Consider the following 17694-nt stretch of genomic DNA (forward strand, 5'->3'; position numbering starts at 1 on the left):
CGCGCACGCACGCACGCACACACACAGACACACAGACGCACAGACGCACAGACGCACATGTCTGCTTTCCTTTCTGGCAAGTGCTGGAGGAGAGTAGGCATCCTGAATTCCCACCTTTCTAGATGAGGGAAAGAGAAGAAAACTATGGTGGTAGAGATAGTATAATTGAATGTGATGAGACGGCAGAGAGAGAGAGAGAGAGAGAGAGAGAGAGAGAGAGAGAGAGAGAGACTAATGGATAGTAATAAAAACAGAAAACGTGTAAGAGCGAGTGATGGGTGTCAGTGACGGGTGATCTAAGTTGCGGGGATGCTGACCGTCTTTATTCTTTTATATTTAGATTTCGTGATGAAGGAAAACGGTAGGGTCATTGCAATCCCTTGTTACACTGGTGGTTTGTTATAATGGATGGGTGAGATTAACTGCCTCAATGACTAAAAAATAGGCTGAGTGGAAAGAATGAGATGAGAGAATTTCAGAAGAGTGGAGAAACAGCAGATAAAAATTTAACAATGACATTTGGTCAAAGACCAAAATGTAGATATATTATACTGCTATCACTACCTCCTTTTATTGTTCGTTTTGCTTTGATTTAAAGTAGCTACCATGTTGCTAATCCTCGTGCTCAGATCTTTTCCCTCTCCACTGTGAAACTCGGTGTTCTGAAATCAGTTGTCACTACTTCACCCCATGTCTTCCTAAGTTACACCTACTTTGGTCACCCTGCACTATTTTATGCAAATGACACCCTCCATATGTATCACATGGCCATAACGGCGCAGTCTTTTTACTTTGCACACATTTGAGTCCTTGTGTATCAAGTTTTTCTCTCTACTCATTTGCGTTACGCTGTTCATGCTCACTAACATTGCACACCCAGTAGTGTATGCTCACTTCATTTCTCACAAGTGTTCACAAATCCTTTGCAATCAATGCCTATGTCACACTGTCATTCAGCATCGCACATCGTACACAGGCATCATACAATCTGCTCTTAACTCGGGAAAATACTTTGTTGCTAGCAGAGGTAATTGTTCCATAAGATTTTCCAGATGATTACTATACTTATAGAGCATCCACATTCACTGCTTATTAGATTAGCTGATGTACAAAAATTATGAATTACTTCTAGAAACGATTATTTGCTTATTCTTAATACGTTTAGGCAGGTTCAAATGCAAAATATGTTAGTCGCTGTTTTGTACGTCGTAGAAGTATGACTTCTTTCTTTTACGACAACAGTATGTTCAACACAGTCGGCTCAATGGCACACGGAATTCTGGGACACTGTTTTTTTTTTTTATCAAACAGAATTCAAGAGTTGGGTTCAACGCTGGTTTCCATCACAAACAAATGCATTGTTTGTGATGGAAACTAATGTTGAGTAGTACGTTCGTATAGAGGAAGAGCTACTCTCCCAATATGTGTAGTTTCAAGGACCAATGTTAGTTAGCAGTACCCGGTTACACCTACTTTGGCTGATGTGACACACGTCGAAACGATGTCCCAGAATCCTGTGCACTAGTGAGCCGAATGTGCCGAACACTGTCATTGTAAAAGAGAGAAGTTATTCTCCTATGACATACAGTACAGCGACGAGCATATTTTGCACCTGAAGCTACCTAAATGTATTCAGAATAAATATGTTAATAATCGTTCCCGTTCTCGATGTATACGGTGCAAAAAAACCGATTTTTTACTCCTAGGAAATTAGAAGGGTATTTGAGGGAATCTATTTCCGATGAACTCTAAGTGTTTTACGGTTCCTGCACACCTTACTGTATACGAAGCTTATTTTCTATGTTAGCCGATGATTCCAGTACATCTCTTGCACGTCCATTGTTATACTGGATATACTGTATAGAATTTTTGCCTATTTTTTTCCTTTCATATCGATCATATCCATTTCCCTGGTGATAGGAGGGTTCCACCATTTCTTCTACTTACTAAAACTTCCATAATTTTATTACAAGATTTTAAGTTTTGTTCCACCTCTGGAATTTCTCTAACACTACTACATGTTCAGTTATAAGAACTAGGTCAACAACATATTGGAATTCTTATGGATAGCCTGTCTTAAAATCCTCTGTTGGGATAAATAGAAGCGAGGTTGAGAGTTGCACAATAAATTCGTTGTCGTATGCATTTGTAGCGCTCACTTGGCAGACTGCACCTTTCTACATAGCTTACATACTTGTCACTAGCCATTAATCTATTCTTAGTTGCCTTCATGATTGTGAGATTCAGTCAAAGGTCTTCTCTAGGTTTACAATTGCTAGGTATAGTAGCATACTCTTAGCTAAGTATTTCTGCAGTGGTCTCCCGGTGAAAACCCGAAGTGCATCTCATCTAAGCTAATTCTCTTCACAGCCAATTGTGCTGAGACTCTTTCAGTAACTTTCATAACCTGGCCCATCAACTTGATGCTCTGTAATTTTCTCTCTGCAATATCCCCTTTTGACCTTGTAGCAGCTGACGATGATACTGTTATGCTAGAGACTGGATACGGTACCTTACTCTGCTACCTGATTAACTATGTACATGAATTGCGCGTGCTCTACCCTCCTTAGATGTTTTAATAATCTCACAGACTATTCTTGATGGACTGGTTGCCTTACTTGCTTTCATGCTCTTAATCTCTCTATCAGTCGCACTGCTGTCAACTTGTGTAGTTGATCCTCTGGTCAATATAAGGTAACTCCTTTCATTTTCATACATTTTCCTCACTCAACAACTCACTTTCATACCACTCTCCTATTATCATTCATAACGGCAAATGAATCGCTATCATTCCGTATGTATTTCTCCTCAATGAGGTCCTGATTTTCTATAGCATAGTCTTGTAATTCGAAACCTTTCAATCCCTTTGATTCTCACGTTGTGTGATATTAGGAAACTCGTTCTCTTCTCTTCTAGCTGAAAGCGAGGCATTAGGTATCACCAACGCAACTTGCCATCGCTTGAATTACAGATGAGTTTGAAACCGATGGAACTGTTCAGAATATCCACGAGAAGAGTTCTGGAGGACCACGAACATCGACAACCCCAACAAAGCAAGAAGGAGTGCTGGAAATGTATCATCAAAGTTCAAGAAAATCTGTGCGGCAAGCGAGTCGTGAGGTAAGGATTTCAAAATCGTCTGTCCAACGCATTTTCAAGCGTTGTCAATGGAAAAGTTACGTTCCAAGATTAGTCCATGCTATTAATGACGATGATCCAGACCGAAGAGTGCAGTATTTCGAGTGGTACTTGGCACGATGTTTAGAAGATCCACACTTTCCAACAAAGACTGTGTGGAGTGATGAAGCCACATTCAAATTAAATGGTTCAATTAACCGCCACATTTGCACCTACTGGGGACCTGAGAATCCGCATGTTATGGTGGAACACCATGCTAATTTACCAGGAGTTACAGTGTGGTGTGACTTATCATCAAGAGGATTAACTGGACCATTCTTTTTTGACGCTACTGTGACAGGTCTCGTTTACTTGAACTTGCTGCAACAGTCTGTCATGCGAAGTATTAGAGAAATCTTTGAAGACGAGGAGTTTTATTTTCAGCAAGATGGAGCACCCCCACACTACCATCGCGATGTTAGATCCTTCCTTGATGAGGCCTTGCCAAACAGGTGGATTGGACGAAGGAGTTTCGTTGAATACCCTCTGCGTTCGCCAGACTTCACACCACTGGATTTTTTTATGGGGATATGGGGATACCTAAACGACAAAGTCTACGCTATGAAACCTGCAACAGTCGCTGATTTGAGAACAGCCGCTGAACGAGAATGCACACAAATACCAAACGAATTGTTTTGTAATGTTTGCGATTTCATTGCTTCGCGTTTTCGGCAGTGCCTAGACCAGAACCGACGCCAGTTTGAAACAGGCGTTGACAAAACAATTAAATAATGTCTGTAGATTCTATTAAATTTTGAAAATGAAATGTATTTTAATAAACACCTACTTTACAATTATTTAAAATGTGTATACGTTTTTTGAGACACTCTGTATATATATATATATATATATATATATATATATATATATATATATATATATATATATATATATATATATATATATATATATATATATATATATATATATATAATATATGAGTATATGCGTGCCTGTGTGTGATGTGTGTTTAATAAATTTGACTCAGCTTCATGGGTGTAGAAAACGTGCATATCATTAGATGTTCGGAGTCAGAGTGGAGAGAATTTAAAAGAAACTTAAAATGGGTATAGGTGAGAGTATTTAGTCCATTGGTCAGTACAGATCAAATGGTTGTTTTGACTGTTTTAACAACATCGATTCTTTTATTGGATTCCCCTCGTGGTAGATCCACACTCTACAGAATGCAGACTTACAGACGCCAACATACTCTATGCTCTATGACGTGATGCATGCAATTCAAGAACTGAAGTCGCCGAAACTTCATACCCTAAAGAATACTGACAACTGCTTCTTATCTGCTCTACCATGTGAGGAATTCAACAAGTCAATGTTGCTAAAACAACTGGTTCACCTGAACTGACTAAATATTCTCGTTTAGACCCATTGAATTTTTATTTAAATCTCAGCAGTTGACAACCAATTTGAAGGAGAGAAGTATGGAGATTGCTCTGATTTGCTGGAAGAATGCTAAGGTTTTTTTTTTACCCCATCTGATGACATGGGATGAAACATGTCTATATCTTTGTGATCCAGAAACGGATTATGAAAATACGTTTCTCTTCTCCAAGACCTAAGAAGTTCAAGAGCAAGCAATCGGCATAGAGAATCACACACGCACACACACATATTTACATATATACATACACACGCAAACATACATGCTATCAACCCCAGTTTTTAAGTACTCTCTCTATGTTGTTATATTTTGTCTCCATTTATGTTGTATTTGGAGATTTCAATGCTTTGTATGGCATTATGCCGATATTGGGGCAAATGTATTGCACGCCCCGCCACTAATTCAATACATGTATATACATTATATACATACGTGTGTATGTATGTATGTATGTATGTATGCACAAGCACCGGTTACGATGGACTTGACACCTTATTAGAATGAAGGATAACAGGATTCCTAAGCAGATGCTATATGGAGAACTTGTGAATGGAAGGAGACTCCGGCAGAAACCAAGGCTGCGATTTAAGGACTGTGTCAAGTCTTCATTAAAGACCTGTGATATGCAGGACACTGACTGGGAGAACAATGCCTGTCATCGCCACGGATGGAGGAAGCAGGTTAAGGAGGGGATCGACACTTTTGAGAGAGCACGTATCTAGCATGAAGAACTTAAGCGAGCTGCGTGAAAGCGCACGGCTCGTATAGTGAATGGGGGAAAGCTTGGTCTGCAATGTTTGCAGTCGTGTATGCTTGTCAAGAGCAGGGCTCATCAGCCACAAACGGAGCCGCAAATGAAAAATATAAGTTAGTCCTAGAGCGCACAATGTTCCTGAAAGTCGGCAATGGTTTTCCTCGGTCACGAGTGGACGGCCATCATGTATGTATGTATGTATGTATGTATGTATGTATGTATGTATGCATGCATGCATGTATGTATGTATGTATGTATGTATGTATGTATGTATGAAGGTATATGTGTGTGCATGTGTGTGTATGTATATATATATGTGTGTAGTATAGACTCTAAATATACGTGCATTCGAACGTAGCAGGGAACAATAGGCCTTCGGCCGCTGTTTGTATCCCTTTGTGTCCACTACTCTGATTGGTTGGTATTGGCGCAATTTGTCTCCTACTCTGTTGTTCCAACTAACCGCAGATAGCCAGTCAGAGGCTCCGGATAGTATCCTGTGAACAACATTTTTTCGAACCTTGTTTCGAGGCTCCTAGTCCCTATAAAAACCCAGTTTTTCCCCAATACGTCTTTGGTTACTGACCTTTTATGGTCAAGCCACTGACCACATAGACACAGCCAGTTCCAGCGACGACGCCAGACAGCACGCTACCATTGCAGCAGACGTTACTAACTTACTAACTTCGTCAAACAGCATTCGGCAACCTCCATCTCCGTCGCTACCATCGCGTCCTAACGTCAACATTTCCAATCGCTCACTGTTAAGTGAATCATCTCGCTACGAATCAACAGCGAACATACGACCTGCATAAACTCCTGTACCAAGTGACCAAGCCCAGCATCAAAGCCATGACTTCACCTACAACGCGTACCTGTAACCAGTCCAGCAGCACAGCCATCCCTTCTTGATACAGTATTACGACCAACTACAAACTGGTATATTATCACCATTTTGTCTATGAACTTTCTTCTCACGATGGCCTGTCAATTTATTTCTGTATTCATGACGGACACACAGACACACATGTTAATAAAAGTTCCCTTAAATATTCTTATACGGTTGTTTCTCTTACCAATCTGGCACATGTCTGTTCCATTCAATTCTTTCTTATTGTGGCAGTCATTCTCCTCATCTCATCACACGGTCGTTACATATGTATGTATGTATGTATGCATGTATGTATGTATGCATGTATGTATGTATGTATGTATGTATGCATGTATGTATGTATGTATGTATATATATATGTGTGTGTGTGTATGTGTGTGTGTCTGTGTATGTATGTATGCATGTATGCATGTGTGTGTATGTATGTATATGTGTGTGTACGTATATATATGTGTGTGTGTGTGTGTGTGTGTATATAATATATATAAATATAATATATATATGGTGGTGTAGCTGAAGGAGGACGACATAGCCGGTGGCCAATGACCAGCAGAAGAGGGAGATAATCCCCATTGTTTATTTCCGGTTTGTTTCCCCCTCCATACTTTAAAGAGGTCATAAGCCAACAAGTCTTAGGGTCGGATGATACTCCATAAAGATACTCTTTATGGCAAGAAACCCAGGGTAACCCTATAAGCCTGCCTTCACCAGTAATACACACACACATGCATATATAGTAGGAGAGAGAGAGAAAGAGTGGATGAGCGTAAATTGAAAAAAAAAAAACTAAGTTTAGTCATTTTGAAACTTTCCTTGACAGCTCTGAAAGAATTCCTGACAGTTTTAGAAGAAAGATATTTTGAGATTCTTTTGGGAATCTTATAACACCCACCTTTTCATACTCTAACACTATAGGCAGTGTATTTAAACGAGAATGACATTAACTTTGGCGAACTTGTTTTAAATTAGATAAGTAATGAGATAAATATATTTTCAGATAGCTATGCTCTTGGCATACAAAGGGAGAAGCATAGAAAACATTCTGTCCGTGTACAGCCGCTGTAACTGTTTTCCTAGGGGATCAAAGCAGCGTGAAGATATTAAGTGCAAGACTTGGAACTTATATAAGTTTCAGCCAGCATTGGTCCAGGCCATGTCTAACTTAATAGCACCATCTGGAAAAGACATTTAAAACTGCTTCATACTAGCTATTTTATGGGCACCGTAGCCCATTCGAGTAGAGCGTTATTGTTTGCAGAGATATCTGGGGGCAGGTGGTTTATCTGGAATTCGCTGGAGATAGTGGCCCAGGAACCATTTAAATATTAGGGGATCTTTTTCTCGTATCATTAAATTTTTAGTTATTTTATGGGGTGTTAGATTTTTCGTTGCGCCATTGCGTTTTCGTCTCTGTGTAGCTTTTTGAAACTCAGAAGTAAATTCATATAGATCTCAACGATTTTTCTTCTTCTTAAACTTACGGACCCATGGGCCTATTGCAAAATTGTGTGATGCGAAAGACAAGAGACAGAGGTGCGATGCGAATGCAAAAGGGCACGTATTAAAGGAGTGGGATGCTATCAAAGTCAAGGATGTAGACTCGGCACAAGGTATTGGACGTGATTACCAACATCTTATAGTGAAACACTTGAAAAATTGTGAATGTTTTCAGCATGAAGCCATTGGTATAAAGAATACTCATCCGCTAAATGCAATATTTAGCACTAATTCTAATTGTTTGCTACCATTGTGTGTTTAAGTGTGCACGTATACATATATACATACATATATACTTACATACATACATCTTAAAGAAGAGAGTAAAATTGACACGAAGCGCAACTTCTCTTGGACACATGACTGCTACATCACATCACACTTTGAGGACTATGCGCTTGCAATCCAGGAACAGGAGATTGCCTGGTGAACAAGAGGAACAATGACGCTCTTGTAATCCCAAGGTGCAACCGCATGTGTAGGCTATGTCATGTTTCCCTGGAAGACATCACGCATGTGATTAGCAGCTGTCCTAAAATGTCGTCACGGTACTACCTCTCTATGCGGCACAATGTTGTTGCTGATAAGCGTGAACATGACGCGAACGCAGTCATATATGTCGCTACCAAAAGAAGCGAGAGATCACTGACAGAAAAGTATCCTTAACCAAACAATCCCCTGTGTATCCTTATAAAAATGTTCCTTCAGCTTACTTTGTTTTCTTTAATTCTTCCTTTCATTAAATTCTGTCATAAGTGACAGAACAATTTGGGTTGTTGTTTCAAGCAAAAATTTCTAACTCACACTTTAGAAACAAAACGACAAACATTACACTATAATTCTTAAAGATGACAATACCGATTCGTTCTTCATATATTTATTGAGAATTTTCTTTCGTGATTAATTTCCAAACAAGACGTTCACCAGCAGATTACATGCCAAAGGTTCGTTCTAACAATAAGAAAACAAGCTATGAGTTGGTTAGCAGGAAATTTTTCTGTGATTTTTCAAAGATTATTATCTTCTTTATTTTAGCTAAACATAAATGTTATTGATTCTTGTTTCTAGCAAGTATATTTTTGCTGGTCATTCATTTACTTTAATATTCTTGTCATTGTAATTAGAGTTCAGATATTTATTGACTGCTATTTTTAGTTGAGAGAAGTGAGGTTTGTATTTTTCGCCAAACTTGATCTTATTATGACAAAACTATTTTTTCTGTTTGTGTAAATCATTATTCATTTGGTAAACTTTGTACACGATTTTTTCTCACTTTTTTTTAATCAGCGTCTTATAAATTCTTTTTGTTGTATTTATTGTAAGATATTTTAAAATGACCACTATATTATGTACAGTTTCTCTCGGTCAATCTAAATTCGACTTAATTTAGTTTGGAACAACCTTTTATTTTTGTGAATATAAATTACTGGTTGAAATACTTAGTTTCGGATTTTCGTTCCTCGTTATTTTGCTTGTCTTGAATTGTTTAATATCCATGATATAGCTAAACTGGATTCTTGTGCTTTTAGAAGAAATTTCCCTCACTGACACTTCTATCGTCCTTTTCTTTATTAGTTACCCTAATGTATTATTATCACCAGTTTTAATTTCGAAATGTTGCAGTGTACACATATTCTATGTTGCCATCAGAAAGCTATACTCTTATCTGTAACCAACATTATCGTTCGCTACTTAAAATGTTTTCAAGTTTATAAAGCTTTCCAGTTAATACTTTAAATAAAGCTGAAGGGAATATATACTTCAACTAACAATGAAAGCTTGTTTAAAAAACACAAACACTATTATAGCGTGGCTGATGACTGTATGATGTACAAAATACGTACTGTTGGAAAAATCAAGTCGGCTTCTGCTTCAGTTCTTTTCTATTTATACACCAATAATAAATTACAGATCAGTTAAACAACTAGTGTCATTTTTAAAATGTTTTATTAATTTTGTTGATTGTCACTATGTGCAATAAACCAAAATATCCGAAAGTTCATGTTAGTGGAATTTTTCATGTTACATTATGGTTGTTTATCCTGCTTGTTAGTGGTAGTTAGTGAAGCAAAAACAGGTTTTGATCTCTTAAAGTTGGTTTAATTTCAAAATAATATAGAAGTTAAAGGATAATGGATTATTTCAAAAGTTTTTAAATGAACATGGAAGAAATAGCATTATAAATAAGTAGAAAATAATGCATCCTCTACAAAAGCAGCGAATAGCGTTCTTGTTAGCTGGATTGTGATTTTATTATTTTAGCACAATACAATCTCCGTTAAGGTTGATAGCGACGATTGAATCATTAACAACTTTAATTTCGCACGAACCGATACCCTGCATAGGGTTTTTGCCCTTCAGAACATGTGTGCAGGTTGTCTTCACTGTATCTGAATCGTCATTGGCTTGAATGAGGAATTCTATTGTATAGTCATCAAGGTTTTTAAATTTTCGCATGATATGGTAGTCGACCAAACCTACAAGGAATAATAAAATAACATTATTGTGCATTCAGAAGACCTAAACAATGACAATATTTTTGTAACTACATAAGTTTGAAGTTGTGAAAAAAAAAGTGATGTAAATATTTTAGTTATTGCTAAACCTTATCTCCAATCAAAACAGATGCGGGCCTTTGTCTATCAATTCTACACTCAGATGTATCCATTCATACACGAACATTGCTTTCTGAAACTACTCCTCCTCCTCCTCCTCCGTTGACCTTGGTGACTTGCTATACTAAGATACTGCATCAACCAGAGAGATATGGTTCCTTTCTGCCATGTTCTTCATTGTTCAATAGCGTCTCTCTATGAAGCCGTACTCGTACGCAACTCGAAAGAAACATTTGATATTCTACTTCTCGAGCATCTCTTTCAGTGATTCTGAACGAAACGCAGTACTATAGCACCTCATCCATCGGCTTCCTCCCAAGAATGTGTTATTCAGCATCATTGTAACATCAATCACACTCCCTGTCCTAATCGCCTAATACTGTTCCTCCTGCCATCGATTCCGATAGTTTTGCAGTCAAACCCGAAACTTTTCTGATGACCTTTGACAGTTGTCGTTATCACCACTATTTCCTTCATCCAAATATTATATATGTAGGAATTATGGTCCCTTTCATTATGTTCATTCCTTCCATATTGCAATGAAGACAGTCTTTATTAATGATCTTTGGTATGGAGTTCAGTCTAAATTGAATTTTAGTGTAACAGAACGTCGTATCTTTATAATATTGTCAGCAGACATCTCAGCTACACAAAGCTGTAGATTTGAAAGGTAGATTTCAAGTCAAAGAGATTGCTAAGTCTCCCAGGTTTCAATGTCAGGGAAGTTGATCAAGGAAGCCAATCACGAATTTCAGTTTAGCCAATCTTTCCAACCTTCCGTAGCTAAATCCACTCAAACCAAACAACCTTATCATATAAGCATTTCACACCCAGCAGTTACCCGGTGCCCGGTACCCGATCCAATTAACCCTTCTTAACGTGGTGAAGCTTCTTTTAATCTGGTTTCTATTTTCCCTATATCTAACTGGTCATCGTCACTCATCTCTAAATATAATGTCAACGTACCCACCTCGGGATACTTTGGTATAATATTTATAACGTTTAGCACTCCGTGTAGTTTTGGTAATAATTTCAATTCTTTCAATCATCCATATCATTTCACTTCAAATCCTATTCTTCCCCGGGTATATTACATCCTTTATTTACAGAAATTGCTTCTGGTTCGCCATGCGGCTAACAAAACAATGTACCTCAGTTATTGTTGTTCTACTCCAGGTGTACCAGCGTGCTTACGATGAAAGAAATAAACAACTAGTCTTAACTTACTGTAACTTCAAACAAGTAGAGAAGTTAGATTTTTATAGCTACCAGTAAGACGCAATCAGGCTCTCTTATTTACGCGTCAACGGCGAAAACACTCTGTATCTCCTGACATCAATTTTGACTGTTTTTTTCGACCTCTATATCTACTGACCTTACCACAATTAAAGTTATCGTATTTTCTGGCATATAAGACGTGTCTTTTTTTTTTTCCAAAAAATCATCTCAAGTCTTGTATGCGAAACTGGGCTTCTCAAAAGCTAATTTTACCCCTGTTGTTCACTACTACAGGGTAATACTAACCAAGACGGTTTCTTCCACTTAGCCTCACGTTTTATACGGTAATGTTTTCAGCTATGGTTAAGGTACTTTTGTAATGTTTTGTGATGTACTACTTGATAGCTTTAAATATTTTGCATGCTTTTAATTTACTAAAAACTTTTTTCCTGAATATGCGCTGCTGAAACTGGAGTGCGTCGAATATGCCCATCAAATACGTTAATTTTTTTATAAAAGACTAGCAGAAATACCCGGCTTTGCCCGGGTTAAAGAGAATAATGAAATCTAAAAACGCCGTCTAGACTACGCAACCCTCAACTGTTAGTAGCTATGATACCATATTTCTACATTAATAACTCTTCAATCCATGCCAGCATGGAACATAGACATTAAGTGGAATGCCAGTCTCTCATCTAGGAGGGCCTTGAAATCAATGTTACCAACTGGGGACTATGTGTGTCGTAGTGACAATAAAAAGACCCAAAGGAGGTCTGCAACGAAATAATTTTACTCAACACTTTGCAAGTGAATCAGTGGAGGCAAAGATGCGTCTCATTTACTTGACAATTTATGCACCACATTGCAGAAATCACAATGAAAGTATATCTGAAAGGGTAGTCTTACACTGTTGTACCGTTGAATTACAAATAATGCTCATCTGTTATGTTAGGGCTAAAATTTCATCAACATCAAAAATATATGAATTTTCATGGGAGTTATGGCCGTTATGCAAAGAATATAATTTCCAAATTTCATAAAGATCCATTCAGTACTTTTGACGTAGTTTTGGATAAGAAAACAAATGACTAATGTGTGTTTGTGTGCATGTGTATGTGTGTGATGGGTGTATATATGTATAGATATCTGTATGCATGTATATATATGTATATATGTGTACATATTACATGTACATCTATATATATATATATATATATATATATATATATATATATATATATATATATATATATATATATATATATATATATATATATACATCTACACATGTGTATACATATACATGTATGCATATAGATCTATATCTATATATATATATATATATGCATATACGTGTACATATACATCTCTTTCTCTCTCTTTCTCTCTCTCTCTGAAAGTATCTGTCATTACAGTATCGAAATGTGATTGTTTCAGTTAGTGGAATAACGTGTACATATACATCTATATGTATACATATACATCTCTCTTTCTCTTTTTCTCTCTTTCTCTGAAAGTATCTGTCATTACAGTATCGAAATGTGATTGTTTCAGTTAGTAGAATAGTTTCATTTTTAAAGTGAAAGTATTTGACATGAGTGTTTTTGTTTCACTTTTGACACGTAATACTTAAATAGTGGAGGAGATATTATGTTGCTGTGGGCTCGAACTCTGCAAGAAGTTAAAATGTTTTTTGACTAAAACACAACTGGAACCCTAAGTAAGGCATCTGTAAAATTTGAATGAAATTGGTTGTGTAGCTCTCGAGTTTTAGGGATTCACACAGACAGACAGACAGACAGACAGACACACAGACAGACAGACACACAGACAGACAGACACACATTCTCATTTTTATATATATACATAACTTTGCTTAATCACTGGTTGGTATTTTTCTCTAAAATGATGCATTAGTTATCAATCAAAGTCCTATATTCTTCTAAATTGTGTATTGAAAACAAACATAACAAGAATTACCGTCAACTTTGCTGGCGTCTACCTCCTCCCATTTGCTTGCGTCCACTTTATCAATCAAAGATTCCATTCTTCTACAAATGACATGGAAAAGGAAAATGTAAGTGCATTACAGTACATTTATTGGTTGCTTTTTTTTAAAAAAGAAGATAATAATAATAATAATAATAATAATAATAATAATAATAATAATAATAATAATAATAATAATAATAATAATAATTTAAAGAACGGCAGCTCCCCATTATGTCGTATATGCCAACAACAAAATGAGACCATCGATCATGTTGTCTCCATGTGCAGTCTGCTTGCGCCTACAGAGTATCTCAACAGGCATGATAGAGCTGCACAATATATTCACTGGGTAATATGCAAAAACCTGGACTTGCCCCATGATAAAAACTGGTGGGAACACAAACCACCCCCAGTACTTGAAAATGATCACATTTCACTCCTCTGGAACTTCACCATTCAAACTGACAGAAAGATAGACGCAAATAGGCCAGACATCATACTGAAAGACTTCAGACAAAAATCATGCCTCCTCATTGATATGACTGTCCCAATCGATATAAACGTATCTGTCAAGACCTACCAAAAACTGAGCAAATATAAAGATCTTGAAATAGAAATTAGCAAAATGTGGAATCTGAAGACGAAAACAATACCTATTGTCATAGGTGCCCTGGGAATGACAGCGAAACGGGCTGATTACTACCTAGCTCAGATACCAGGAAACCCCAAAATGGCTGAAGTTCAAAAGATAGTGCTCATGGGAACTGTCCATATCCCACGTAAAATACTGTCTATGTGATCTCAAATTTTAAAGCAAACATAATTTTCTTATGGTTTCTTAAACATTCACTTGAACAAAACTGTACAAATCCAAATATATGGTACCCTAGGCATAACACCTACATGAACTTCTAACTTGTTGTCTCTTGAGGTCTCTGGGTGAGACTTGGATCCAACTTGTACAAATGCAAAACAAAAGTCAAACATAAAATAATAATAATAATAATAATAATAAACCACCGTCAGTTCTTGAAAATGATCACATCTCACTCCTTTGGAACTTTACTGTTCAAACTGACAGAAAGATAGATGCAAATAGGCCAGACATTATATTGAAGGATTTCAGACAAAAATCATGCCTCCTCATCGATATGACTGTCCCAATCGACATAAATGTATTTATAAAGACCTACCAAAAACTGAGCGAGTATAAAGATCTTGAAACAGAAATTGGCAAAATGTGGAACCTCAAGGCTAAACCAATACCTGTTGTCATAGGAGCCCTAGGAATGATAGCAAAAGGGGTTGATTGCTAATTATCTCAGATACGAGGAAATCCCAAAATGGATGAAATTCAAAAAATAGTGCTCTTGGTGACTGCTCATATCCTATGTAAAATATTTTTTTTTGTAATCCCCCAAACATTTTAATCTGTAAACAGTGTCAAAATACTTTTAAATGTACATAATAGCAGGCACATTTTACTGTCTTCTTAACATCAGACTATCACCGTATAATCAAATTACTTTTAAAACATATTTCTAATTTACTTATGTTTTGACAGACATCCTCTAGAACTATACTCTGTGTAAAACCAAAAATAAGTCCCCCTAGTCATAACGCCAACTTGAACTACTAATTTGTTGCATCTTGAGGTCCCTGGATGAGACTTGGAGTCAACTTGTACAAATACAAAGTAAAAGCCAAACATATAATAATAATAATAATAATAATAATAATAATAATAATAATAATAATAATAATAATAATAATAATAATATATTATTATTATTATTATTATTATTATTATTATCATTATTATTATTATTATTATTATTATTATTATTATTATTATTATTATTATTATTATGGAGCGGGAATTATAAAATGACAAAAGAGAGAAATGAAGAAGATGGATACCAAGACCAGAAAAATGTTGACAGTACACGGAGCCTTCTACTCTAAGAGTGACACCGATATGCTGTACTTGTCCAGAAGAAAGGGTGGGAGAGGTTTGATCAGTTGCCAGGACTGTATCGAAGCAGAGGAAAACAGCCTAGGATGGCATATAAAAAATGTCGTGGAGCCACTGTTGAAACACACGAAGGCCAGCATCATTAAAACTGAAAATTGTGTAACTAAAGAAAAATTTAAACAAGAAATGAACAAAACAAAAAAAAACAAAGAAAAAGCATGGAAGGAAAAAAATGTACGGTCAGTTTGCAAGAGATGTGAATGCCAAGACAGATACAGAGGACCGGTGGCTATGGATGAGGAGGAGTGATCTGGAGATAGAGACAGAAGCACTCATATGCGCAGCTCAGGAACAAGTGTTAAGGATCAATTATATGAAGTGCAGAATTGACAATTCTACCGATAGTGACCAATGCAGAATGTGTGGTGAGAGGGGTGAAATGGTATGGCACATCGTTAGCGAATGCCCAAAATTGGCACAACACGATTGCAAACGACGCCTTGACAATGTGGTAAGAATGATCTATTGGGAGTTCTGTGGAAATCACGGCCTACAAAGAGCAAAGACGTGATATGAACAAATCCCAGAAAGAGTCACCGAAAATGAGAACTGCAAAATTTTGTGGGATGTAATGATCTAGTGCGATCACCTAACCAGACATAGAAAACCGGATATTGTTGTGGTGAATAAAAAAGAAACAACATGTATGATTATCGACATAACCTGCCCCGGTAACAACAGAATCAACGTGAAAGAAGAAGAATAATTAAACAACTACGACGGTTTAAAGTGGGAAATATAAAGGTTGTGGTCAATGAAGAGAGTAGACATGATACCAATAGTAATTGGTGCACTTGGAAGTATCAGCACTCAACTACCAGCATGGCTGAAAAAGATCGGTGCAAGTCTGAAGGTAGAACACATACAAAAATCAGCATTGCTTGGAACTGCAAGAAGAGAGCAAATGGAGGAAGGAGACTGATAAGTATGGAAGACTGAATGCTATCAAACTCGAGAGTTTAATGAGATACCTGGCCCAAAGTAAGGAAACCTAGCTAGTGAGATTTAGGAATGATGGAGTATTGAAAGCAGAGAAAAAAAGGGAAAACAAAGGAAGAAGTACAAAAAGGATATGAAGAAGAATTACGTAAGAAGGGACTACACATTCAATTCCATGTAGCCACAACAGAAGTTGCTGGTTAAAAAAATGACTGGTGAAAGGAACGCTAAAAAAAGAGACCTTTGGGATTTCCCAATCCAAACAGATCAGGTGCTAGAGCATAACAGACCGGACCTAGCGGTGGTGGACAAGGTGCACTACATATGTTATATAGTTGATGTTACATGCCCCTTTCACCCACGAATAATCAAGAAAGAAGGCGAACAGATAGATAAATACAACCCTCTTAAGTACGAAATAGCCCAGCAATGGAAAATGAAGGTGAAAGTAGTGCCAATTATTGTTGGTTCCTTGGGAACAGTATCAGAAAGCATCAAGGGGAATACAAAGGAAATAGGAATAGAGAGCCCAGTAGAACTGTTACAAAAGGTTTGTCACCTTGGCACGGCCAGAATAATCAGGAAAGTATTAGATAGCTGAAAAGAACGGACAGCATGGTACCGTAGGCTGCAGGTAGCAAGCCCGCGATACATGCAAGACTCCAGGAGCTTCAACAAAACCTGTGATAAAGAGAACTAATAGAGAGGCATATTTCAAGGAGACAACCTATCACCATTGCTGTTTGTGATTTGTATGATACCCCTTACACAGATACTACGCAAAGTGACATCGGCGTACCCCTTAAAAAATTGAGGAAAATTAAATCATCTGTTATATATGGATGACTGAAAAATCTTTGAAAAGACCGAACGTGAAATAAATGGCCTAGTTTCAACAGTGCAGATATTCAGTAAGGATATCGGAATGGAATTTGGGATTAAAAAGTGTAGTATGCTTATAATACAAAGAGGCAAAGTAGTATCGTCTGGTGGTGTAGAGCTGCCCAACGGCGAGAAAATTAAGGATACTGCGACTAATGGATATAAATATCCGGGGATTTTAGAATACGATAAAATCAAGGAAAGTGAAATGAAGGAAAGCTTTAGGCAAGAATATCTCAGGAGAACCAAGTTAATTATGGGAAGTAGACTTAATGGAAAAACAAAATCAGGACA

The 17694-nt window shown here is 37.0% G+C and overlaps 2 protein-coding genes across 2 annotated transcripts in view; one reads left to right on the forward strand and one right to left on the reverse strand.

Annotated features, from left to right (window-relative positions):
- The first annotated feature begins 3072 nt into the window (after window positions 1–3072).
- LOC149135679 (uncharacterized) lies at window positions 3073–3909 on the forward strand. Its single transcript, XM_089353120.1, has one exon. It carries the CDS (start codon window positions 3073–3075, stop codon window positions 3907–3909), a length of 837 nt encoding a protein of 278 aa, XP_089209246.1.
- Window positions 3910–8580: 4671 nt separating this feature from the next.
- Window positions 8581–17694, reverse strand: part of LOC149135680 (uncharacterized) — a 40387-nt gene continuing 31273 nt past the window's right edge. Inside the window, exons 2-3 of the mRNA XM_089352935.1 lie at window positions 13533–13603; window positions 8581–10196 (exon numbers count right to left, since the gene is read on the reverse strand). Of these exons, the coding sequence (XP_089209061.1) occupies window positions 9973–10196; window positions 13533–13599 (291 nt within the window). The 5' untranslated portion in view covers window positions 13600–13603 and the 3' untranslated portion in view covers window positions 8581–9972. The remainder of the gene's footprint in view (window positions 10197–13532; window positions 13604–17694) is intronic.

This window comes from Octopus bimaculoides, chromosome 5 (assembly GCF_046866305.1).
Source record: "Octopus bimaculoides isolate indiv1 chromosome 5, ASM4686630v1, whole genome shotgun sequence".
NCBI classification, from domain to species: Eukaryota; Metazoa; Mollusca; class Cephalopoda; order Octopoda; family Octopodidae; genus Octopus; species Octopus bimaculoides.